Source organism: Orbicella faveolata, unplaced genomic scaffold, assembly GCF_042242905.1.
Source record: "Orbicella faveolata isolate gen_17 unplaced genomic scaffold, um_ofav_v1 contig_14, whole genome shotgun sequence".
NCBI lineage: Eukaryota > Metazoa > Cnidaria > Anthozoa > Scleractinia > Merulinidae > Orbicella > Orbicella faveolata.
This window is the reverse complement of record NW_028301541.1, coordinates 11090001-11116048: the sequence shown is the minus strand read 5'-3', so window position 1 is coordinate 11116048 and position 26048 is coordinate 11090001. Positions and strand designations below refer to the sequence as shown.

The following is a 26048-nucleotide window of genomic DNA, read 5'->3' as shown; positions in this document are numbered from 1 at the left end:
TAAACACTTTTGTGAATAGTTTCATTCACAAGGAGCGCAATCCACTAGGGAGTTGCACACGCCTCTGTCCTGTAATTTTAGGGAAACATTTGATATTAAAGTTAATGGTTAAATAGTAAAGGTGGGAAAACACAGGACGCTGTCAAACCAGTTTGACGGCGTCCTTCAAAAAGGTTGATTTCCTTATTTGGTCACAAAATCCTATGGTTGGTCAGAATAGTAAAGGCGCGAAAACACAGGACGCTGTCAAACCAGTTTGACGGCGTCCTTGACCAAGGTTGATGTGCTCATAAAAGATCAGGCATAGTAGAGGAAAAATATTCTCATTCTCACTCGTGGAAAAATGGCGGTCAGTTTTGAAAACGATTACGGTATGCCGTCTCACGACCATGCTGAGCACATCAATGAAAGGCATGTGGATTTGGACAAGGAACTCATCGCCAGAAATTCGAGACAATAAGCCCGCGTATTTAACAGCGGCAATTTGTTAAAAAATAAACAAAATGGCCGTCGCGAAAAGAAAGCATTCGGCGGTCGAAAATAAATTTGATGCAGTCACTTGCAAGAGCTCCAGGTAAGAAATGTTCACCATTACTTGCTTTAGCTCTCTCCATTTCAACAATGCCTTGTGCGGTATTTTTGAACCTAGGCACGTTCCGGCTCTCTGTTTAAAAATATAGTGTATGGACGACGTATTTTCCAAAATGTTTAGTTGAAAATTCGCTTTCAACTCTTCTCGCCACGTATAATTTTCAGACATGGCAATACACAAAGAGAAGGAACAATTTCCCTCGAAAAAAATCAAAATTCCCGCAGAACAAAATGGTAAAAACCGCTGGGAAAAAACAATGACTATGGGCTCATATACGGCCGATGAGAACCAAAAGGGAAGCATACACAGGGTAAATTTGTATTTAGCGGTTAAACCACTGATCTCAAATATCGTATTAACGTAAACGTGGAGAAAAGTATCTTTCAAGTGATGTCTTTTGGAGCAAAATTGGAGCATAGACGGCCGAAATATCGTTGTTCAAAGATAGCAAATTTTGGGATTTTACCATGGATTGCCATGCGATGTTCACCGAAGGCATTTTCTTCGTGGTTTTCAAAAGTAAAAAGGAAACATCGAAATTAGTCGTATGGAGCTGTGAGACCCAAGGTGAGTTATTTTAACATACATATTTTTCATTCCTGTATACACATTTTTACGATGGCATTCGGTTTCACGATTATGGTTGGTTATAAACTATGAGTTTTGATTCTGTCGGTAATTCTCCCTCTACGCCTTGTAATTTTGCGAGTGAAAACATCTCGCAGAAAACCTTCGAAAGGAAACATAAAATTGTAAGTCTTCTCTTTCATTTGTGCACGATGTGTTTTGTGATAGACCAGTCTATCGTGTCTGGCATGCACATTTTCACATTTGCTAATTCTTCAAGAAATATTCCATTAAATATCTCATTCTTCATACATTTTCTTTGTACATTTGGCGTTCGATTTCTTCGCTGCAAGGTTACAGATACCGCTGGATTTTACATTCGCAGGTTCAAATGTCACCGATTTCTGGCGATGCGCAGCGTCCAAATTACTGCGGACCTTTAATTTAACATCAACTGTGGCCTTTCTGGCAAGGAAAACTTTCGTCGATAGTGACGATTATGAAATCGTCGAAGATGGTTACAAGACGGGTCATGGCCACTATTACATGTACGTCTTCAAAATGAAGAAAGTTATCGGAGTCTGTCCGTGGACATCCCACGGACGAGATTTGCGTTTATTTCTCATGGAAGGAATCGTACGGCGACAAATTCCGCGTCATTACGGGCGTATCCGTTCTCCCGAGCTTATCACGTCTTCTTGAAGCAGAGAAAGCAAGGTATGGCGACCTTTTAAAATTCTACATACTTTATGTACTTAAGAACCAAACGGCTCTTTTAGGAGCCACCACATTAACAAAACTCAGTGGTCCAACGTGCTTTCCCCAGTTCTTTTAATTTTGTGCTCGAGCACGTGGAGACGCGCACTTATTATTCACAAAATCGATTATCGATTATCAAAACTGCAGCGTCATAAAATTCAGTTTGACAGAGGCCTCAAAACCAGCAATGAATTTGATTGATGAACCACTCTTGGCGACTGTCCGTTCTATTGAGGACGCGGACCAAGACAACGATTTTCAAGAGATAATAACTATAACTTGAAATTGGAGTACATGTCGGGTGAACACAAATCCGTACCGTTATTTTGAAATGGGTCGTTGAAATTGAATGGAAAAGATAACTTCATACTTTAACTTACATGATTTAATCAGAGCTGAAATATTAAGACGGCTAAGGGCTTTGAAAAGAAATTATTTTGATTTTGAATTAGGTCACTGAAATTGAATGGAAAGGATAAGCCTTTGTGCTTTTCAATACCACTACATGATTTAATGACAACCTGGAATTTCAAGGAGGGTATGAGTATTCAATAGAAACTCTTTTGATTTTGAATAGGTCACTGATAATGGATGGAAACGATAATGAACCTTTGTGTTTTTTATATCAATACGTGATTCAATCAGACCTGGAAGTTGTAGGCGGTTACGGTTTATGAAAAAAATTCTTTTGATTTTGAACAAAGCCAGAAATTCCGAACCGCGCGTGCGCAATACACCGCAAGACTTAGAATTTTAACGGTATTTTAAACTTGCGAAAGAATAGAAGGATCAGTATGGAGATTCATATAAAACCAGTTTCTAAAATTCCTATTATGGACATATCCCTGCCATCCCAATGCCAGTTCCAATGATACTCATCAGTACTTTCATTGCAGAATTACTTTGTTTTGATAAATCAAACACTCGTTGCGGTTTTCTTGGTTATTTATTGCAGCGTTTCATTTCGAAGAAATGCCCTTTAGAACACACAAAATGGTGCCTACGTGTATAAATGTCACTTTCCTGGTATCGATCCATCCCAATCAAGTTTTTTAAGTTCAAAGATGTCATTCAACATTTACGGCTATTTAAGACTTTGTATACCCTGAAAATATTGCGGCTTTTTTAGCCTTCTTTCAGCAAATATAAACGCATCCATGAACACTAATCTTGGTTCGATCGTGCACAAAAAACCAGTCTTGATTGTCTCTCTTCTTCACATTAAATGCTGTGCAAAAACGATCGCCATTTTGATACCAACAGCTCAACGACAGATAAAAGGCTGGTAACTACAGGGGGTGATTACGAGGCTAGAGGCTCGGTGGCACAGGCTTTTTTTGGAGGGAATTTCACAATTTTTGTTTTGTTTTCACGCAAAAAAAAAAAAAAATCAAAACAAGAAGGAAAAAATGTCTGGTCGCTACCCGGTCCATGATCCCCTCGTATCTATCTGCAATCCACCAGAAGCACAGTTAAAATATGTGACAAAACAACGTGAAGGTGGTAATGAAGTTGTGTTCTGGCTGTCAATTAAGAATGCCTCACTGATACAGTGGCACAAATTGAAAAAAGAAACGCCAGGTATTGCATACATTGACATGTTAAATGGAATCATTCCTGGACAAGCATTTAAGATCAGTTGAGAGAGTAATCGAATTGAGCGCCGACTTTCAAATCGCTGTTCTGTTGCTTGAATCACAAATAAGACCCTGAACAGAAAAGGAAATTGTAAAAACAGAAAAGAGCATGAGGAAACATTGTGTAGGCTGGCTATTTTGAGAAGTGAAGTGATCTCGGTAGAGAAGTGGGAAGCACATCTGCGTTCCATTCAGTCAAAACTTGAAAGAGCAGAAGAAGAAATCTGTAACTGGAGACCAAAATATGAAAATCTTGAGGAAGAAAAGGAGAAACTAGTTGAAGAAATACTTTCAGAGATTGAAAAAGATTATGCTAAAGAAAAGGAAAGAACAAGAGAACGGAACAATGAAAATTAACAACTGACTAACTACATTGACAGATTACAGAATGAAAGGTTGGGGAGTCGCAGAGGAGCTGGAATTCCAGACCTCAAAACCAAACAAGCAAAAAACAGAAAATTAAAAGAACTAAAGACTCGAACACAGAAGGCACTTAGTTTTGTTGAAATATTTGGCCTGGATTTACAGTATTTGAAACTTAAAGACCCTAACAGCACTGATAGCTTTTCTATAGACTTCTCAACTACAGCAATCCGCAGCAAGAACATGGTTGTGTGGCATCCCCAAAATCAATCTATGAAAAACTTCATCCCGATGACAAAAACACAGTGGAGAGCATACTCTTTTTAATGGATACATTTGGAGTTGGGGATGAATCTGTTCATGAGCTGTCAATGGCTGTTGATAATTTTCCTGTTAAAACCTATTTAATAAAACAATGTCGATCTTATCTAAATAAGCAAGTTAAAATTTCTACCACGCCTGGTTTGGCACCTGGAGCTCAGTATTCCTTCAAAGAGTTGCTCACTGACAAACTGAGAGACATGGTAAATACTCATTACTGGACTAGCTTCATCAAGTGTTAATGCCATCCAGCTATTGACACACATAAATAAACCCATTCATGAAAAATCTTATGGTTGAAACATTTACTTTACCCTAGAGCAGTAATCCAAGAAGAGGATGACAAAACTCGTGCTCATTTCCTGCCTTAATTGATAACAACAAATAACATTGGTTCCCTATGGAATTGAGCAAGAGTCTAGTGAGGGACCCAACATTTATTTGTAAATAACAGAAAAACAAAATTAAAGTGTAACAGCAAAACTGATCACAAACATAGGCACGCAAGGCGTGCAAGAGTTATTTTTTTCCTGTGAAGTTTTGGAGATAGAAGTATTCATGGTACAGTAATGATTTGGTTAATTTGACAAGTTTTTTTTGGTTGCGATGTTACATCGGTCATGGTAAGATAGCTAAATAGTAAGCCATAAAATGTTTGACTGAACAAACTACAGTAATCTGACACGTCTCCAGATTAATGTAGATACCATCTCATTTTCTAACAGGCAATTTGATTCGCTCTTTGATACAACCCGCACTGTGATTGGTGTGACACGCGCACATGCATAACTCCCTCGCTCATCGATTACATAACCCTTCCAACCCCCAAGAGAAATTTTTGCTCAAAAATACTCAAGTTAGTTTAGAGACTTTCTCGCATTTTATATAAGTCGTAAGTTTACCTTTTTACAGAACACAACACAACTTCACCGAAAATAGAAAGAAAGAGAAAAAAAACCTCTGACACGTTAAAAGTCTGATTTAATTAAATGCAATTTAACTTGGTGCCACGCAGTCTTCAAAGAACATTTGAACAGTTTTCATACTTTTTACCTTTAAAAATATCGGACTGAAATGAATGTCATCAAATAAAACTATTAAACTGCTACTGCAGAGACGTAAAAACCGTCCAGAAACGAAACCTTCTTTTTTGTTTAATATCCTGGAAACAATAGCCGATAACTTGTCAGCTCTAATTGAATTTACTCCCATATAAAAAACAAAAGTGTTAAGTTACCATTTGTTACTAAAGATAGCAAACATCTCGTGGGAAAGAGTGGTGACGATTCGTCCGCTCTAATTGAATTTACTCCCTTGTGAAAAACAAGAGTGTCAAATTACCCTTTTTAACTAAAAAACAGAAATGCCTCGTTATATTTGCATGCAACAAGAACAAAACAATTGTTACCCGCACTTACTATTGTAAACGTTAGAACTGTTTCAAATCTAAAGTCTCGTCTCCTCTAAAACATGTCCTAAGAACTAGACGCGACGATTCGTGACCTCTAATTGAATTTACTCCTTGTGAAAAACAAAAGTATCAAGTTACCTTTGTAACTAAAAATAAAAATATCTCGTTGCATTTGCATACTACTAACTCGCGAACTGTTTCAAACCTCAAGGCTCATCTCGTTCATTTAACTAAAATCCTCAGCCTAACCCACAGAAAATGTCGAAGTAAACCCAATATATGAATACTTCCTCCTCTTTTATAGAAGAATAAATATGGCCGTTCTGAACTCTATCGGGATCAAATCTTCTCACATACCATTTACCTTTACAACAAGAAATTTGATTGGCTGTTTATAGTAGATCCAATCTGATTGGTGTGACATACATACATCTCTCACTCACTCACTCACTCACTCACTCACCCATTGACCCGTCCATAACATACCCGACGCGCCGACTAAGAGGTATTTTTTTTACAAAAAAATAACTCAAAAATAAAGTACTTAATGGCTGGAGATTATACTATTCATTCAGTGGCTATAGTGAGCAAAATAAATTAAAATATATATATATATATATATATATATATATATATATATAATAAACAATGGTAGCAAGACTTCAATTCATCGTTTTAAATTGAAGTCTTGCTACCATTGTTTATTATCTACACTGCTCCTCTCAGAGTCGAGCGCTCTATAAATTTATTCTGTTCAAGTTCAAGAAGTATATATATATATCTTAAGTTTTCTTTTTTTTGAAATGTAAGTTGTGTATCATGTCATCCTTGTTGATGCAGTTGTAAGGTCTGATAATTTCATGTAATGTGAAATATGTATTAACATAACAACTGCATTGTGAGCTTTTAATCAATCAGACAGGCAAATAAAAATAGTTCTTGGAACTGAGAGATGTTCAATTTAATTACAGATAAGCAAAGGAACATTAAAGGATGGAGAAACAGTAAAAGTTAAATTAAGTGGTGATGGAGCACGTATGAGCAGGATGACTAATTTCATACTTCTGAGTTTCACCATCCTTCAGAAGGTGGATGATATTTTGTCATCAAAAGGTTAGTTAAGTACACAAACATATGCAACTGGTTATTAATTATTGTTTTGAATAGGTGTCAAGTTAATAAATATCTTTAATTTATAACCTTCTTTTTCAGGAAATCGCACTGTTGCTGTTGTAAATGACAGCGAGAGCCGCCAGACTTTGGAGGAGTCATTCAAAGATGTATTTTTACAAGCAAATAAGAAGACCACATCCTAAATGGTCATTCAATTATGGAAGGTAGGTACAGTTTAAATTCTACACAATTTATCTGTTCATAAATTAATCAATTGAGATAACATCACAGTCCAAGTAATCAGTTCATCCCTATCAATTATTATATCCCAATTTAGAGACAAGTTGGGCAATTAGCTGTTTTTACTTATCTGAATATTTTCTTTTCTCGATGTTCTGTCTTTAGGACTTTGCAGATCTGTACTTCAAATACATTTTTTCATGGGAGCCATTCCCTACAGAACTATTTCGAGCACAGGTACAAAACAATCCATTACGACTTGAAACTTTATGTATTTCTTATACAGAGGAAGAGCAACCACAGTGATGATCCAGCTGAGGTGCTACGCACTGAGTATAGATTGGAAGCTCTGAAGCACAGAGAGCGACAGCATCGCAAATACACAAAAAGGGCCCAGGAATACTGGGATGAACTTATCAAAACAAAAAGGGGAACAAAGACGGGAATCAGCTACTTAAAGAATGACTCCATCAGCAGTCTCCCCAACTGAAAAAAATGTATCTAAAAAAGCAAAAAACTCTCAAGAAAAACAACGAAAACCTCAACAAAAGAGAAAGAAATAACATACTTTAATATTAGTATGTACAACTTTGTTACAAGTGTTCATTCAACTCTGTATTAAAAAGGCACATAAACTTTTTAAGTCTACATACATCATTGTAAGTGTACATTCAACTCTGTAAATTGTAACATTGTTATTGTGCATACATCTTTATTAGTGGCCATTAAACTCTGTAAATTTTAACTTTGTTGGCTGTGTACATAAATCTTTGTAAGTGTACATTCAAATCTGTTAAAGGTACATTGCTTTGTACGTGAACATTTATCTTTGTATGCATGCCTTTCACCTACCTCAGTAAGTGTACATTTTAACATTGAATGCAAATGTAAAAATTAAAGAAGGCACATTTGAAGGTGAATGTACTTACTGACCACTTAAACTTGGCATATCTATCTCAAAATATTTTCCATTCACTTAGACTTGAATAGCCCTGCATGCAAAAGTCATATAATTTTTTATTTAATATGAAAAGAGCCTATCAGGAGAATATTTTTTTACATTTTAAATCACGTGTATGATTACAGACCAAATTGCACTCCGCTCAGTTCAATTACCATTCTTAATTTTGCTAAAGTAGCCCTTCATGATTCAATCATTTAGAGCTACTTTAGTAAAATTAAAAGAAATATTCTCCTGATATGTTCTTGGTGACAAAGCAGGAATCCCACCCATACCCATTTCATACTTCTTTGGGGACCAAGAAATGAACATTTTAACCCTCATAGGGTAAAAAACCTTTGTTCCTTGACCATGAGAGTCCACCCAGGAATCCCACCCAAGAGGAAAATAAACAGCATTGAAATCTTCTTTCTCAAAAAATGTCCATCCCTCCCTCGTCACTCCCTTACCAGTAAACAAGAAACGAAAAACATCCCCCCCAAAAAACAACCTTACAGACAAACGTGACCGCGACTTCAAGTGCCGTTCGACGGCCACCCTAAAAAAACAAACATTTTCTTGAACAATTGCCACGTCCGGGCTTGGCCTGTTGAAGAGCTCCACACATCGAGGTAAGATACCCTCCTCTGGTTCCCACGAGGCTTCGTAGGGCGAGTAGCCTTTCCATTGCACCAAATATTCTACCTAATTAAATGAAAGGCAAGAAAGGCTTGTGCTGATTTCGGCTAAACACTCAATTCAGTTAATATCAACCAAGCGAGCACGTGCGAAAACGGGCACTACAACCAAACACTTACCGTTCCATTTCTTTCCCGTCTTTCGACGAGCCTTTCAACTTCCCAATACGACGATCTTCTGTACTTGATTATTTTTGGCTGGCCAAAGTCGGCGTCCGCGGATGAAATCGAATATAAGACCGAGAAGTAGCCTCTAGATGGTCTATCGCGCGACGCCATTTTGGTTTGACTACAGCTTCGGCTTTAACAGACGGGCCAATCACACGCTAGCTTTATTGACAGGCTGACAAGCAGAGCTGAAAAACGACTGCGCGTGCTCATTCGCGCGCGCCGAGAAACTGGGAAAGACAACATAAAACCATAGCAACGTATACGTAGAATGGCGGCATTTTTGAAAAATTTAAGAGCGCTGAGAGTTTTCGCTTGGGCTAAGGAGTAAGTAACAAGGTTAAGCTTGAAACATTCCTTTAAGACCCGTCGATATTAGTTCTAAAACATATCTCCTGAACACCACACTTCCATCCTTTAACACTCATCGAAATTTTGCCGCGAAGTCGGAGTTCGTGTCGCGAAAATGCGGCTCGTGTTACAGATTATGTTAATGAGTTTGATGTTCACGGAAACTTCCGGTGAGCGGACCTGTTGGTACCATAGAAAAACCAGAAAAGGCGAGGAATGCAAAGGGAAAATGCGGAGGTTCAATGGTGCAATAGCAAGGTATGTCGGTGGCACTACGAACAGCTGGGCATGTACTCGACACTGGACCAGAATAAACCGCGAAGCACATGGTTTTTGTGCATGTCCACTTCCTGTGCACTCAACTGATATTTCAGCCAACATACCAGCGAGGTTTTATGAAATGTTTGACCGCATCGGACGTACTACGAGTGGTTACCGTCCTGGTGTGCGATGGTGTTCCAGTTGTAGGAAAAATGCAGACCAATTATTTAAAGATGAACAAGATTACAGCCCTCCTCGAAAGGTATGGTTACTGGGAGGTTACTGGGAGGTTACAATAAGAACGCCCTTTAAAATGAGTGGCACATATTTCCGAGTTTCTTGTGACATGCAAATGTAAAACCGGTACAAATAAGTTCCTTTTGATGATTTCAGAGAAAAAGTACTGATGTGACATTCCATCACATCTCACCCATGCCAAAACAGGTACTTCTCATAATTTTGTATCATATTTGATGCCAGCTATGTAAAATCAGTTCGAAATAACAAACCGCTTGTTGCATTCCTCCTAGAAGTCACCGGAGGAAATGGATTTGTTGCTCAGAAAGGAGACACAAAAGTGCTGCACCTTGCAAACACAGCTTCATGTGGCAACACGACAGCTCGCAGAGATAAAAGGTGTTTTTACTGTTTTGAAGCTGCTTGAATTAAAATTTAGCATTATAACAAAAACTCTATACTTCTCACAAAAATATTTTAATTTTTGTCATTGTTGATTTTTTTATGACAGAGTCAACAATTGAAAAGAAGTTGGAAGCATTTCAAAAGGCCCTGTACAGACATCAAATAATCATCCCAGACCAGAAAATTTACAATCTAGAGGCAATGAAACAGTTTACAGACAAAAATAGCCCTGGACTCTTTGAGGACATCCTTAACTGTTTAAGTGGAAGAAAAAGCTCGTCCAACAGAAGGAGAGAGATGCAAGAACAGAGAGTGGCGTCCCTACTCCACATAATGGCCTATTTTAGGTAACAAACTTTAAATGAAATGAGCTACCTGTAAGAAAATTGTTTTTCATTCATTGTTCATAGGGGTTGTAACAATAGAAGCAAATTACTTTTACCTACATGACAGGTCACAAAAAACATCTGCATTGCAAACGGACAGTGGCTTATACACAGCTAGTTGTGGCATGTCCTTGCAAGGCCTATCTGCTGGTCAGATTTTAGGATACAGCACCATGCCTAGGAACGTGCAGCAGTTAAAAGCAGACCTTGCTAAAGATCATGCCAACTACATATCACAACAGTTGCAGAGAGTAAATGAGGTCAGTCTGCAAATAAACAAGCAATTCTAATGGCTTCATGCACACTACCAAAAAATATCATTGAGAAAAAAGCCATTTTGGCTAATTAATTTAATTTAATTTTGATTACAGCCCTCCTCAAAAGGTATGGTTACTGGGAGGTTACAATAAGAACTCCCTTTAAAATGAGTGGCACGTATAATAACTTCCGAGTTTCTTGTGACATGCAAATGTAAAACCGGTACAAATAAGTTCCTTTGTCCAGTCCTTTGTTCCACAGTACCACCACGGTCAGCAGAGTGAATCCAACTTGTGGCTTATTGCAGGGAAAAGTGCAGAATTTCTTCTTGATCTGTTTAAGAGCATTTCACAGAACTGCCACAAATCATACCAGGTAGCAATCCTGAAAATAAAAAAAAGTTATAAAATTAATAAATACAGAAGTCTAAACCATTTATTATACCATCATAAAACAATACAAGAATTTGATGATGCAAGAAAAATTGAAAAACACAAGCTGCAAGCAAGCATTTTCCACATTTCTAAAGTATTGTCAAATTCCTGAGGTGTGTTAAGACAGTTTAAGTAAAATGCGTGGTTTAGGCTTCTTTACATGATTCTTAGATATGTAGGATAAGGATATGCAGACATAGATATAAAATGTACCAAACAATAGACTGAATATTAAAATAAACAAACATAATTAATGAATACTGATAACATCTCTGACTTAAAAATGGAAAATAAAACCAAACAAACAAAATTACTAACATCATGTTTTCCTCATAATAAATGTACATGTACTACTGACATGCACATAATTTAATTTTTCAACATTTCATTTATTTGACTCAGGTTGAACATCCAGTTGCAAATAATGGAAGACCAAAAGGGAAGCCACTGTACCATCTCCCAACGTTTGAAACCACAGTAGACACCAAGTGTTTTCCACTAAGTTATAATCTCGATGATGTAGAGCCAGGCCAACAACCTCACCCAGATATTTATTGTGATTTTCCAACTTGCACAAGAGAAACAGATACCATTGTTAGACTGGCCTGCTTCAACTGCTTTCACCAAGCTTGCTTGCTTTCAAATCATTGCTGTCCAATCTGTGCTGAACCACTGAAGAAAAAAGTTCAAAAGTTAGCAAACACCTTCAACAATGGGCTTTTGTCGTCTAAAAATGCTAATGAAAGGGAAAATGATGATGATGATGAACTCCATAAAGATGAAAGCAATAATGCACCACTTACAGGCTTGAACATATCCGACGCTGAACTTTTCTACACCTCACCAGAATGGTCTCAAAAGGTTAAAAGCATCCTGGATACTTATGCAACTATCCCTCTTCCATCCCGGGCCAATCATTCATCCAGAAGTCAACCTTCAGCTACAAATACCTCGTCTCCCTCTAACAGCTCTTCTCGAGTTCTAACACTCATTATCATCCCTCCGAACCATCATGGCAATGTCACTTTCTGGTCATTCCCAAGCAGTGTTTCACAGTCTACAATTCTAGGAAAAAAAGGAAGCAATGCCTGTACTTTTATTGCACTTTTGTTTAGCAAAAGGTTCTTTTCAGAAAATGTTCAAATTTCTCTGCTCAACAGTCCACTGAGCCAGACATGGGTGTACCAGCTAATTGTGCAAGGGATTTTAGTGGGTAACAGCATCTATGACTCAGGGACACAGAACATTCCTCAAACATTTGGTGTTTACAAGCTCTACAATCATCTACGGTATTAAACAATGTAGTTGGTGGCACCACTGCAGGACCTGAAATGCCTGTTAGCATTATCCCTGAAGCAAGTCCTGCAGCTGATTTACCTTTTCACTGGAGAGCTGCTTTAACACACAGCAAAACATCTATTTTTATTTTAAATTCCAATACTGTCGTCTTCATTCCAACCACACAAGATGTTTTCCTCTTAGACAGCCACTTACATGGGAACAGTGGAGCCCAATACAGCTTTTGCAGAATGGCAGTACTCCTTCGAATTACTTTCTTGGTTCAAGCAAGTCAACAATTTTCAGTTCACTCTTGGTACAGCCACTAATGTAAAGTTTCACTAACACCTCACTAAACTTTTCCCAGCTTTTTAGCATTTTCAGCATATATTTTGCTAGCTTCCTAAATTCCGCTATTTAAACTGCTTTTTAACCCATTAACTCCCGGAGCTTTTTGTCTAAAAAGCATTTTTTGGACATTTTGGACATCTTCAGGCTGGATATGAGCCAAATTAGCTGCAATCTCCTCAAATAGCAGTTGCAACAGGACAGCATGCCTTTCTTTCCACCAGCATAGGGTTTTACGACATTTTGGCCAGGGCATACACAGAAATCAAAGAGAAAGTGTGGTTTACATCTGTAAACTTTTCGTTTTTATTTTATTCATGTTTTTTCTCCTTTCCTTTTTCTCCCTTTCTTATATTTTTGCTGCAGTGATTGACCTTCTACTGGGCTTGCTTCCAGTTCAAGAATTCTCGAGAAAGCATCGTCGAGACAGGCAATTCTTACCGTTTAGTTGAGGGAAATTTTGCGCACAGTTTTTCACTCAAAGTTTTGAGCATTTCCGCGCATATTTCAGGCTCCGTTGACTAATTTTTATAGTTACTTACTAAATTGACGGGGAGATAAATAAGGAAAGGCATCTGTAGAAATGTGCACCAAACTGAATTTGAACTCCGACTACTGTATCCAGAAAGTAAGCCTTTATAGACTCGTTATTAGCGAAATATAAGCTTAAATCCGCAAAGTCAAGGTCAGCCCATGAGAGCAGATATTTTTTTACCTTTCCAAATTCTCTGTTCAATTTCACAAGTAAGAAGACTCAGCGTGCCATTAATTTTTCTGTCATATCTCCAGGAATGTTGAGTGGCAGGGTATATACATAAATATTTCAACATGGAGAAGGGAATCATTTCCTTTACAGTTTGTTCCCGTGAGGTCCAAAAGCATGCAACGAGTGCTCAAGTACAAATGTAAGCTGATGCGCTCAAGTGCGAGCTTACGTGGTTACATCTATATATAATTATTTGTAAAGAGCAAACACATTTGAATAGATGTATTGACAACAAGGGAGTTGAAATTTACACTTTTTTAACCTGTAAGTGGTATCCAAAATAAACTTAACTACCATGGCGCTGCGACCGATGTCTGCTAGAATTTGCTGTGTTTAGACCGTCAATATAGCCAGGAATATGTTCAGGATATCAGGAACATCTGCTTGACTGAAATGACATTGAAAGTTCCATCTTCTCCATTTTTCTCGGATGATATTAGTCCAAAAAATTAACATCGAATGGCGCCAAAACTTTGCATTGATCGAACGATCGAAAATGCCACCACTCGTCGACTCACCCGCCAAAACCCTACGCATGCGCAGTCGTTTTTCAGCTCTGTCAGGCTGACATGTATACTGGAGCATAACAGAAATAAGCACCACCCACTTTGGTTCGGAATTTCTGGCTATGATAGCTCGCTGTAATCCTTCATATAAGGTCTGGGATTTGAAGGCGGTTACGGTTTTTGAAAAGAAGTTCTTTTGATTTTGAATAGCTCGCTGTAATCCTTTATATCAGGCCTGGAATTTGAAGGCGGTTACGGGTTTTGAAAAGAAGTTCTTTTGATTTTGAATAGCTCGCTGTAATCCTTTATATCGGGCCTGGAATTTGAAGGCGGTTAGGGGTTTTGAAAAGAAGTTCTTTTGATTTTGAATAGCTCGCTGTAATCCTTTATATCAGGCCTGGAATTTGAAGGCGGTTAGGGGTTTTGAAAAGAAGTTCTTTTGATTTTGGATAGCTCGCTGTAATCCGTTATATCGGGCCTGGAATTTGAAGGCGGTTAAGGGTTTTGAAAAGAAGTTCTTTTGATTTTGAATAGCTCGCTGTAATCCTTTCTATCCGGCCTGGAATTTGAAGGCGGTTACGGGTTTTGAAAAGAAGTTCTTTTGATTTTGAATAGCTCGCTGTAATCCTTTATATCGGGCCTGGAATTTGAAGGCGGTTAGGGGTTTTGAAAAGAAGTTCTTTTGATTTTGAATAGCTCGCTGTAATCCTTTATATCAGGCCTGGAATTTGAAGGCGGTTAGGGGTTTTGAAAAGAAGTTCTTTTGATTTTGAATAGCTCGCTGTAATCCTTTATATCAGGCCTGGAATTTGAAGGCGGTTACGGGTTTTGAAAAGAAGTTCTTTTGATTTTGAATAGCTCGCTGTAATCCTTTATATCGGGCCTGGAATTTGAAGGCGGTTAGGGGTTTTGAAAAGAAGTTCTTTTGATTTTGAATAGCTCGCTGTAATCCTTTATATCAGGCCTGGAATTTGAAGGCGGTTAGGGGTTTTGAAAAGAAGTTCTTTTGATTTTGGATAGCTCGCTGTAATCCGTTATATCGGGCCTGGAATTTGAAGGCGGTTAAGGGTTTTGAAAAGAAGTTCTTTTGATTTTGAATAGCTCGCTGTAATCCTTTCTATCCGGCCTGGAATTTGAAGGCGGTTACGGGTTTTGAAAAGAAGTTCTTTTGATTTTGAATAGCTCGCTGTAATCCTTTATATCGGGCCTGGAATTTGAAGGCGGTTAGGGGTTTTGAAAAGAAGTTTTTTTGATTTTGAATAGCTCGCTGACGGACTTAGAAACGTTCTACCAGTATAACACAAGTAACACTGGACGGATTTAGGATAAGCAAAGCTATAGCGTTCGCTCGATCGTATTTTATAAACCTTAAAGTTACAATGGAACCGTTACTCCTAAATTTAAGTTAAGCGCGCGATGCAAATAATTTGTCCCATTGGCCGCGGGGAAAACGAAATTTACATACGAGTTGAAAACTTAACGCAAGAATGTGACAATGGACTATTATCTTAAACGTTGAATGATTAGACTCTGTTAGCTTAACTGAATAGGCTATTATCTTTTAAGGCGAATTGAACGGACGCTAAAAGACTAATGAACGCATTTGTTTTCATGCGAGTTGTGTAATTGTTATTCATTTACAGGAAAATTAAATTAACAAACTAAGTAAACTTTTCGGGTGGTCTGCGTGTGTGAGTGTAATTATGATAGATCAATAACGTCATATGTTACTTGATTGGTGGTTGAAAATATGATGTCATTTTTGTGCAATATGATTGGATGTTGGAAATGTGCTGCCATTTCCTGTAATATGATAAGTTAACGACACCAATAAAGTTGGGACTCGCTAGATAGAAATCATTTGCAGATGGTGGACTGTTGACTAAACTTTTGTTTCTCTGGATAAGATTTTCGCCCCATGTCAGGCCACTTTGAGGATATAAGCGATGAGGAATTGTTGGAGGCCATTATTGTTATTGAGAATGGACCAGAAAACAGTTATTTCCAACAGGTAAATTAAATATGTTGTAACAAAAATACATTTTGTGTACTTAATGTGTGATGAACCGGGTTATTTATTTTATTTGATATTTTCTCTTAGATTCTTGACGACTCTATCGATGATACGATCTTGTCAAATGTCGCCGAGGCTACAGAACTTCAACTGACTAATCAAGAACAAATGGGGGGAAGTCTTGCTACCACAGAACCTGGACGCTTCGAATTTGTACTCAACCCGTACGTAGATAGTCACAGCAAAAAAATGGGCGTTAGAGAGCGTCACTACACCTCCAACATTCGTCAGGTGGGACAATTTATACCTCAACAAAACTTGGCAGCAGCAATTGCTGATGGTTTACATAGAACAATCCAAAATTTGATTCTCCGAGACAGGATACCAGCCTCTGATCGTGTCTACTTCAATTTAGCCAGCAATCGCTTAGTCAACAGCTATGCTTATCGAGGGTTACCGGCGGGGGAATGGTTAAATGGTAGCGATCGTGTCGACAATCTGCTGCAGCAAACACACGTTCGTACATCTCCTCGCGGTAGCGGTCAGAAACGAAAATTGAAACCTGGACATTCTAATCCAGAAACTTTCAAATGTTTGAAAGGTTCTGTCATCAGTATCGATAACAAAGATGAACTATGCTGCGCCCGCGCCATTGTGACAGCTAAAGCTAGAGTGGATGATCACCCTCAATGGAACAGCTTCAGAAGAGGTGTCTCTATCCAGAGAGATGAAGCAATCAAGCTGCAGATAGAAGCTAATGTAGAAATGGGAAAATGCGGTTGCGAGGAACTCACTAGATTTACATTAACGCCGTCCTTGAACAATTATCAGCTCTTACTTGTGGACGCTACCCGAGGTTATAGTGTGACTTCTTTTGGATAGCCTCAGGAAAAACAATTGGTACTGTTGTATGATAATGAACACTACAATGTGATCACTACATTACCTGGGTTCTTTGGTAACAGTTATTTCTGCGCTAGGTGTCTCAAACCCTACAATAACGAAGGTCAACACGCCTGTGAAAACAACCCTGATCATTGTTCTTCCTGCTTACAAACGGGATGTGAGGACTTTACAGAGGCCAGGTGTCGTAATCAACAACCAGCTACACCCTGCGGATCCTGTAAGCGGATGTTTTATGGTGATGTTTGTTTTCAAAATCATCTGACGAAATCCTACAGGGGAAAAACCGCTGACTCCAAAAACATCAGTGTTTGCAGTCAACGCCGCAAATGTCGTAGCTGTAAAAAGCTGTTGGTGGGTCTCAAGAAGCAACAAGAACATGAATGGGGTTACATCGACTGTCCCTCTTGCCACGAGTACATAGAGACCGCAAGCCACCGATGCTTTATTCAGATACCTAAAACACCGGAAGAGCTAACCGAAGAGAAAAAAGAAAAAAAGAAGAAGAGAAAGAAAAAGAAAAAACGCAAGCGACTAACCGAAGCCGAAGCAGACGATAATGGTAATGATGATGATGATGATGATGATGATGATGATGATGAAAAGCCTCCCATTCTCGTTTTCTTCGATATTGAGGCGATGCAAGACACTGGCAAACACATCCCTAATCTTTTAATAGCGGAAACTGAGGATAATAATTGTCCACTCCACTTCAAAGGTGAAGATTGCATTCGCGATTTTCTGGAATGGCTGGATACGTTAACTGAAGAAGACACGCGCAATGTAACTGTTTTGGCCCATAACTTTTCTGGCTACGACTTCTATTTCGTCGTGGAGGAATATCATCGCCAACACAGGGTCCTCAATCAAATCAGAAATGGAGCTAAACTTCTCCAATTAACCTGTGACAATATTAATTTTATTGACTCTCTGTCATTTTTTCAAATGCCGCTTTCTGCATTTCCAAAGACATTCGGATTGACAGAGTTAAAGAAGGGCTATTTTCCTCACGTGTTTAACACGCCTGAAAGTCAAGACTACGTGGGACCAATTCCCGAGAAAGAATTTTACATGCCTGAATCAGTGTCAGTCAACGGCCGTAAAGACTTCGAGAAATGGCATGATAAAGAAAGAGCTGAGAATGTAGTGTTCGATTTCCAGAAAGAATTGCTGAAATATTGCGAGTCGGACGTGAAAGTACTGAAGGAGGGAAGCTTTACTTTCAAACGGCTTTTTGAAAAAGAGACAAAGTTTGACCCCGTCAGTCATATTACTCTAGCTTCGGCATGCAATCGAGACCTGCGACAAAACCGAATGGAAGCCAACACAATTGCTCCCCAGCCTCTCCACGGTTGGCGACTAAAAACAAATCAGTCGAAAGTTGCCGTGGAATATCTACTGTGGCAACAAAGTCAGATCAGTGGGAGAATTCAACATGTTGGAAATGATGGGGAATACCGTATCCCCAACAGTCGCTACACCGTGGACGGCTACGATGCAACTACGAACACCGTCTACGAATTTCAAGGTTGCTTTTGGCATGGCTGTCGTAAATGCTATCCCAACAGATCCGAAACACACCTTAGATTAGAGCACCGCTGTACTGCCGACGTGTAGCTATGCACCCAGGAAAAACTACAATTCTTGCGTGACAAAGGTTACAACGTCATCGAAATGTGGGAGTGTGATTGGCGGAAAATGAAAGAAGAAGGGCAGGACGTCAGGAACTTTGTAACCAGCCTCGATTTGGTGGAGCCACTAAATCCCCGTGATGCCTTCTGCGGCGGACGAACAAACACTGTCAAACTTTTTCATCTGGCTGACATCGCCTCAGGAGAGAAGATTCATTACTCTGATTTTTCATCTCTCTATCCGTTCATTAATAAGAATGCTGAGTATCCTGTCGGCCACCCTGAAATTATATTTCAGCCGGAAAACACAGACATCCAAAATTACTTCGGGATTGCCAAGGTCACAATCTTACCTCCAGAAAAACTGTTTCATCCAGTACTTCCGCTGCGTGAAAATGGTAAACTGACATTCCCGCTTTGTAGAGCCTGTGTACAAGAAGAGATGGAAAAACCAATGCTAAAACCCTTCCTGGGTTTGCAGTCACAGCGACAGTGAAAGACAAATTACAGGTACATGGTGTACCCCCGAACTGAACAAAGCCGTTGAGAAGGGCTACAAAATAACTTACATTCACGAAGTGTGGCATTTTTCTGAAACGAGGAAAGGTCTATTTAAAGACTATGTGAATACATGGTTAAAGATTAAAGAGGAGGCAAGCGGCTGACCAGCTCATGTAGGCAATGATCCCTTCAAACAGGAAGAACATCTGAGATCCTACAAAGCGAAAGAGGGCATCGAACTCAACCGCAACAACATTGAAAAGAATCCCGGCAAACGTAGCCTTGCAAAAATGATGTTAAATTCCATGTGGGGGAAGTTTGGCCAGCGCACCAACAAAACTCAAATCAAAGAGTTCGGGGATCCTACGAGGTTCAGTGCATTCCATGAAAGTGATGCAAATGACATTTGCTACGTGAGTGTATTGTCTGAAGACATCGTTGAAGTTCACTATAAACTGAAATCGAATGACGAACCTGTCTCACCAAACCTCAACATTTTCATCGCTTGTTTCACGACATGTTGGGCTCGACTTCGTTTGTATGCAGCTCTGGACATGCTACAAGAACGAGTACAGTACACAGACACCGACAGCGTTATTTTTTCCAGTTTACCCCATGAAAACAATCCTCCCCTTGACGACTTTCTCGTTGATTTCAAGGACGAGTTGGGAGAAGACGACTTCATCACTGAATTTGCGTCCGCGGGACCGAAAAATTATGACTACCTCACGAAGAAAGAAAAAGAAGAATGCAAAGTGAGGGGAATCTCTTTTAACAGTGAAGGTAGCAAGCAGTTAAATTATCAAGTGTTGCGGCAAAATGTTTTAGACGAAATTCAACACCCTCTCGAGAAAACGCGACAAACTGATATTTACAAGCCTTATGACATCGTTCGAAACTCCATAGAGTACTCACTGACCACAGTCTCTCAGACTAAAAAGTACCAGCTTGTGTGCGGAAAACGGGTGATAGATCCCTGCACCTTCAAAACATATCCCTATGGCTATGAAAGAATAACAAACGAGGATGTGGACATGATTGAACTGTTGTGCCATTTGTAAACACTTTTGTAAATAGTTTCATTCATAAGGAGCGCAATCCACTAGGGAGTTGCACACGCCTCTGTCCTGTAATTTTAGGGAAACATTTGATATTAAAGTTAATGGTTAAATAGTAAAGGTGGGAAAACACAGGACGCTGTCAAACCAGTTTGACGGCGTCCTTCACAAAGGTTGATTTCCTTATTTGGTCACAAAATCCTATGGTTGGTCAGAATAGTAAAGGCGCGAAAACACAGGACGCTGTCAAACCAGTTTGACGGCGTCCTTGACCAAGGTTGATGTGCTCATAAAAGATCAGGGATAGTAGAGGAAAAATATTCTCATTCTCACTCGTGGAAAAATGGCGGTCAGTTTTGAAAACGATTACGGTATGCCGTCTCACGACCATGCTGAGCAAATCAATGAAAGGCATGTGGATTTGGACAAGGAACTCATCGCCAGAAATCCGAGACAATAAGCCCGCGTATTTAACAGCGGGAATGCGTTAAAAAATAAACAAAATGGCCGTCGCGAAAAGAAAGCATTCGGCGGTCGAAAATAAATTTGATGCAGTCACTTGCAAGAGCTCCAGGTAAGAAATGTTCACTATTACTTGCTTTAGCTCTCTCCATTTCAACAATGCCTTGTGCGGTATTTTTGAACCTAGGCACGTTCCGGCTCTCTGTTTAAAAATATAGTGCATGGACGACGTATTTTCCAAAATGTTTAGTTGAAAATTCGCTTTCAACTCTTCTCGCCACGTATAATTTTCAGACATGGCAATACACAAAGAGAAGGAACAATTTCCCTCGAAAAAAATCAAAATTCCCGCAGAACAAAATGGTAAAAACCGCTGGGAAAAAACAATGACTATGGGCTCATATACGGCGGATGAGAACCAAAAGGGAAGCATACACAAAGTGAATTTGTATTTAGTGGTTAAACCACTGATCTCAAATATCGTATTAACGTAAACGTGGAGAAAAGTATCTTTCAAGTGATGTCTTTTGGAGCAAAATTGGAGCATAGACCGCCGAAATATCGTTGTTCAAAGATAGCAAATTTTGGGGTTTTACCATGGATTGCCATGCGATGTTCACCGAAGGCATTTTCTTCGTGGTTTTCAAAAGTAAAAAGGAAACATCGAAATTAGTCGTATGGAGCTGTGAGACCCAAGGTGAGTTATTTTAACATACATATTTTTCATTCCTGTATACACATTTTTACGATGGCATTCGGTTTCACGATTATGGTTGGTTATAAACTATGAGTTTTGATTCTGTCGGTAATTCTCCCTCTACGCCTTGTAATTTTGCGAGTGAAAACATCTCGCAGAAAACCTTCGAAAGGAAACATAAAATTGTAAGTCTTCTCTTTCATTTGTGCACGATGTGTTTTGTGATAGACCAGTCTATCGTGTCTGGCATGCACATTTTCACATTTGCTAATTCTTCAAGAAATATTCCATTAAATATCTCATTCTTCATACATTTTCTTTGTACATTTGGCGTTCGATTTCTTCGCTGCAAGGTTACAGATACCGCTGGATTTTACATTCGCAGGTTCAAATGTCACCGATTTCTGGCGATGCGCAGCGTCCAAATTACTGCGGACCTTTAATTTAACGTCAACTGTGGCCTTTCTGGCAAGGAAAACTTTCGTCGATAGTGACGATTATGAAATCGTCGAAGAAGGTTACAAGACGGGTCATGGCCACTATTACATGTACGTCTTCAAAATGAAGAAAGTTATCGGAGTCTGTCCGTGGGGTTATTCCACGGACGAGATTTGCGTTTATTTCTCATGGAAGGAATCGTACGGCGACAAATTCCGCGTCATTACGGGCGTATCCGTTCTCCCGAGCTTATCACGTCTTCTTGAAGCAGAGAAAGCAAGGTATGGCGACCTTTTAAAATTCTACATACTTTATGTACTTAAGAACCAAACGGCTCTTTTAGGAGCCACCACATTAACAAAACTCAGTGGTCCAACGTGCTTTCCCCAGTTCTTTTAATTTTGTGCTCGAGCACGTTGAGACGCGCACTTATTATTCACAAAATCGATTATCGATTATCAAAACTGCAGCGTCATAAAATTCAGTTTGACAGAGTCCTCAAAACCAGCAATGAATTTGATTGATGAACCACTCTTGGCGACTGTCCGTTCTATTGAGGACGCGGACCAAGACAACGATTTTCAAGAGGTAATAAACATAACTTGAAATTGGAGTACATGTCGGGTGAACACAAATCCGTACCGTTATTTTGAAATGGGTCGTTGAAATTGAATGGAAAAGATAACTTCATACTTTAACTTACATGATTTAATCAGAGCTGAAATTTTAAGACGCCTAAGGGCTTTGAAAAGAAATTATTTTGATTTTGAATTAGGTCACTGAAATTGAATGGAAAGGATAAGCCTTTGTGCTTTTCAATACCACTACATGATTTAATGACAACCTGGAATTTCAAGGAGGGTATGAGCATTCAATAGAAACTCTTTTGATTTTGAATAGGTCACTGATAATGGATGGAAACGATAATGAACCTTTGTGTTTTTTATATCAATACGTGATTCAATCAGACCTGGAAGTTGTAGGCGGTTACGGTTTATGAAAAAAATTCTTTTGATTTTGAACAAAGCCAGAAATTCCAAACCGCGCGTGCGCAATAGACCGCAAGACTTAGAATTTTAACGGTATTTTAAACTTGCGAAAGAATAGAAGGATCAGTATGGAGATTCATATAAAACCAGTTTCTAAAATTCCTATTATGGACATATCCCTGCCATCCCAATGCCAGTTCCAATGATACTCATCAGTACTTTCATTGCAGAAGTACTTTGTTTTGATAAATCAAACACTCGTTGCGGTTTTCTTGGTTATTAATTGCAGTGTTTCAATCCGAAGAAATGCCCTGTAGAACACACAAAATGGTGCCTACCTGTATAAATGTCACTTTCCACATCTTGACTTGGCCGAAATCCTCTCCTGGTATCGATCCATCCCAATCAAATTTTTTAAGTTCAAAGATGTCATTCAACATTTACGGCAATTTAAGACTTTGTATACCCTGAAAATATTGCGGCTTTTTTAGCCTTCTTTCAGCAAATATAAACGCATCCATGAACACTAATCTTGCTTCGATCATGCGCAAAAAAAAAAAGTCTTGATTGTCTCTCTTCTTCACATTAAATGCTGTGCAAAAACGATCGCCATTTTGATACCAACAGCTCAACGACAGATAAAAGGCTGGTAACTACAGGGGGTGATTACAAGGCTAGAGGCTCAGTGGCACAGGCTTTTTTTGGAGGGAATTTCAGAATTTTTTTTTTGTTTTCACGCAAAAAAAAAAAAAAAATCAAAACAAGAAGGAAAAAATGTCTGGTCGCTACCTGGTCCATGATCCCCTCGTATCTATCTGCAATCCACCAGAAGCACAGTTAAAATATGTGACAAAACAACGTGAAGGTGGTAATGAAGTTGTGTTCTGGCTGTCAATTTAGAATGCCTCACTGATACAGTGGCACAAATTGAAAAAAGAAACGCCAGGTATTGCATACATTGACATGTTAAATGGAATCATTCCTGGACAAGCATTTAAGATCAGTTGAGAGAGTGATTGAATTGAGCGCCGACTTTCAAATCGCTGTTCTGTTGCTTGAATCACAAATAAGACCCTGAACAGAAAAGGAAATTGTAAAAACAGAAAAGAGCATGAGGAAACATTGTGTAGGCTGGCTATTTTGAGAAGTGAAGTGATCTCGGTAGAGAAGTGGGAAGCACATCTGCGTTCCATTCAGTCAAAACTTGAAAGAGCAGAAGAAGAAATCTGTAACTGGAGACCAAAATATGAAAATCTTGAGGAAGAAAAGGAGAAACTAGTTGAAGAAATGCTTTCAGAGATTGAAAAAGATTATGCTAAAGAAAACGAAAGAACAAGAGAACAGAACAATGAAAATTAACAACTGACTAACTACATTGACAGATTACAGAATGAAAGGTTGGGGAGTCGCAGAGGAGCTGGAATTCCAGACCTCAAAACCAAACAAGCAAAAAACAGAAAATTAAAAGAACTAAAGACTCGAACACAGAAGGCACTTAGTTTTGTTGAAATATTTGGCCTGGATTTACAGTATTTGAAACTTAAAGACCCTAACAGCACTGATAGCTTTTCTATAGACTTCTCAACTACAGCAATCCGCAGCAAGAACATGGTAGTGTGGCATTCCCAAAATCAAAATATGAAAAACTTCATCCTGATGACAAAAACACAGTGGAGAGCATACTCTTTTTAATGGATAAATTTGGAGTTGGGGATGAATCTGTTCATGAGCTGTCAATGACTGTTGATGATTTTCCTGTTAAATCCTGTTTAATAAAACAATGTCGATCTTATCTAAATAAGCAAGTTAAAATTTCTACCACGCCTGGTTTGGCACCTGGAGCTCAGTATTCCTTCAAAGAGTTGCTCACTGACAAACTGAGAGACATGGTAAATACTCATTACTGGACTAGCTTCATCAAGTGTTAATGCCATCCAGCTATTGACACACATAAATAAACCCATTCATGAAAAATCTTATGGTTGAAACATTTACTTTACCCTAGAGCAGTAATCCAAGAAGAGGATGACAAAACTCGTGCTCATTTCCTGCCTTAATTGATAACAACAAATAACATTGGTTCCCTATGGAATTGAGCAAGAGTCTAGTGAGGGACCCAACATTTATTTGTAAATAACAGAAAAACAAAATTAAAGTGTAACAGCAAAACTGATCACAAAAATAAAGTACTTAATGGCTGGAGATTATACTATTCATTCAGTGGCTATAGTGTGCAAAATAAATTAAAATATATATATATATATCTTAAGTTTTCTTTTTTTTTTGAAATGTAAGTTGTGTATCATGTCATCCTTGTTGATGCAGTTGTAAGGTCTGATAATTTCATGTAATGTGAAATATGTATTAACATAACAACTGCATTGTGAGCTTTTAATCAATCAGACAGGCAAATAAAAATAGTTCTTGGAACTGAAAGATGTTCAAGTTAATTACAGATAAGCAAAGGAATATTAAAGGATGGAGAAACAGTAAAAGTTAAATTAAGTGGTGATGGAGCACGTATGAGCAGGATGACTAACTTCATACTTCTGAGTTTCACCATCCTTCAGAAGGTGGATGATATTTTGTCATCAAAAGGTTAGTTAAGTACACAAACATATGCAACTGGTTATTAATTATTGTTTTGAATAGGTGTCAAGTTAATAAATATCTTTAATTTATAACCTTCTTTTTCAGGAAATCACACTGTTGCTGTTGTAAATGGCAGCGAGAGCCGCCAGACTTTGGAGTCATTCAAAGATGTATTTTTAGAAGTAAATAAGAAGACCACATGTAAATGGTCATTCAATTATGGAAGGTAGGTACAGTTTAAATTCTACACAATTTATCTGTTCATAAATTAATCAATTGAGATAACATCACAGTCCAAGTAATCAGTTCATCCCTATCAATTATTATATCCCAATTTAGAGACAAGTTGGGCAATTAGCTGTTTTTACTTATCTGAATATTTTCTTGTCTCGATGTTCTGTCTTTAGGACTTTGCAGATCTGTACTTCAAATACATTTCTTCATGGGAGCCATTCCCTACAGAACTATTTCGAGCACAGGTACAAAACAATCCATTACGACTTGAAACTTTATGTATTTCTTATACAGAGGAAGAGCAACCACAGTGATGATCCAGCTGAGGTGCTACGCACTGAGTATAGATTGGAAGCTCTGAAGCACAGAGAGCGACAGCATCGCAAATACACAAAAAGGGCCCAGGAATACTGGGATGAACTTATCAAAACAAAAAGGGGAACAAAGACGGGAATCAGCTACTTAAAGAATGACTCCATCAGCAGTCTCC

The 26048-nt window shown here is 38.6% G+C and overlaps 5 protein-coding genes and 1 long non-coding RNA gene across 6 annotated transcripts in view; 4 read left to right on the top strand and 2 right to left on the bottom strand.

The window, feature by feature from the left end:
* The first annotated feature begins 4244 nt into the window (after positions 1 to 4244).
* Positions 4245 to 6966, top strand: LOC149113975 (uncharacterized). Its single transcript, XM_089287470.1, has 3 exons — positions 4245 to 4442; positions 6622 to 6763; positions 6863 to 6966. Exons 1-3 carry the CDS (start codon positions 4245 to 4247, stop codon positions 6964 to 6966), a joined length of 444 nt encoding a protein of 147 aa, XP_089143596.1.
* A 1111-nt stretch (positions 6967 to 8077) lies between these two features.
* On the bottom strand, positions 8078 to 8926 carry LOC149113974 (uncharacterized). The gene is made up of 2 exons (XM_089287723.1): positions 8762 to 8926; positions 8078 to 8648 (listed from the first exon to the last, which is right to left on the bottom strand). The coding sequence occupies exons 1-2, from the start codon at positions 8918 to 8920 to the stop codon at positions 8154 to 8156; spliced, it is 654 nt and encodes a 217-aa protein (XP_089143849.1). The 5' UTR covers positions 8921 to 8926; the 3' UTR covers positions 8078 to 8153.
* Positions 8927 to 9856: 930 nt separating this feature from the next.
* On the top strand, positions 9857 to 10414 carry LOC149113973 (uncharacterized). Its single transcript, XM_089286602.1, has 2 exons — positions 9857 to 10057; positions 10170 to 10414. The coding sequence occupies exons 1-2, from the start codon at positions 9967 to 9969 to the stop codon at positions 10412 to 10414; spliced, it is 336 nt and encodes a 111-aa protein (XP_089142728.1). The 5' UTR covers positions 9857 to 9966.
* A 594-nt stretch (positions 10415 to 11008) lies between these two features.
* On the bottom strand, positions 11009 to 12368 carry LOC149113972 (uncharacterized). Its single transcript, XR_016206374.1, has 2 exons — positions 11945 to 12368; positions 11009 to 11813 (listed from the first exon to the last, which is right to left on the bottom strand). It is a non-coding gene; the product is annotated as an uncharacterized LOC149113972 (long non-coding RNA).
* An 8837-nt stretch (positions 12369 to 21205) lies between these two features.
* On the top strand, positions 21206 to 22142 carry LOC149113971 (uncharacterized). The gene is made up of 2 exons (XM_089287469.1): positions 21206 to 21305; positions 21691 to 22142. Exons 1-2 carry the CDS (start codon positions 21206 to 21208, stop codon positions 22140 to 22142), a joined length of 552 nt encoding a protein of 183 aa, XP_089143595.1.
* A 2182-nt stretch (positions 22143 to 24324) lies between these two features.
* Positions 24325 to 26048, top strand: part of LOC149113970 (uncharacterized) — a 1991-nt gene continuing 267 nt past the window's right edge. The window contains exons 1-4 of the mRNA XM_089287709.1: positions 24325 to 24621; positions 25189 to 25330; positions 25430 to 25550; positions 25732 to 26048. The exon at positions 25732 to 26048 is cut by the window's right edge and continues 267 nt beyond it. Of these exons, the coding sequence (XP_089143835.1) occupies positions 24424 to 24621; positions 25189 to 25330; positions 25430 to 25550; positions 25732 to 26048 (778 nt within the window). The 5' untranslated portion in view covers positions 24325 to 24423. The remainder of the gene's footprint in view (positions 24622 to 25188; positions 25331 to 25429; positions 25551 to 25731) is intronic.

Excerpts from the sequence above, each read along its gene's own strand:
- LOC149113975 (XM_089287470.1), top strand. The coding sequence starts at position 4,245 with ATGGATACATTTGGAGTTGGGGATGAATCTGTTCATGAGCTGTCAATG. Across the intron at positions 4,443-6,621 it reads CTGACAAACTGAGAGACATG|ATAAGCAAAGGAACATTAAA; the intron begins GTAAATACTCAT and ends ATTTAATTACAG. Across the intron at positions 6,764-6,862 it reads TGATATTTTGTCATCAAAAG|GAAATCGCACTGTTGCTGTT; the intron begins GTTAGTTAAGTA and ends CTTCTTTTTCAG.
- LOC149113974 (XM_089287723.1), bottom strand. The coding sequence starts at position 8,920 with ATGGCGTCGCGCGATAGACCATCTAGAGGCTACTTCTCGGTCTTATAT. Across the intron at positions 8,649-8,761 it reads GACGGGAAAGAAATGGAACG|GTAGAATATTTGGTGCAATG; the intron begins GTAAGTGTTTGG and ends TCATTTAATTAG.
- LOC149113973 (XM_089286602.1), top strand. The coding sequence starts at position 9,967 with ATGGATTTGTTGCTCAGAAAGGAGACACAAAAGTGCTGCACCTTGCAA. Across the intron at positions 10,058-10,169 it reads ACAGCTCGCAGAGATAAAAG|AGTCAACAATTGAAAAGAAG; the intron begins GTGTTTTTACTG and ends TTTTTATGACAG.
- LOC149113971 (XM_089287469.1), top strand. The coding sequence starts at position 21,206 with ATGGATTGCCATGCGATGTTCACCGAAGGCATTTTCTTCGTGGTTTTC. Across the intron at positions 21,306-21,690 it reads ATGGAGCTGTGAGACCCAAG|GTTCAAATGTCACCGATTTC; the intron begins GTGAGTTATTTT and ends TTACATTCGCAG.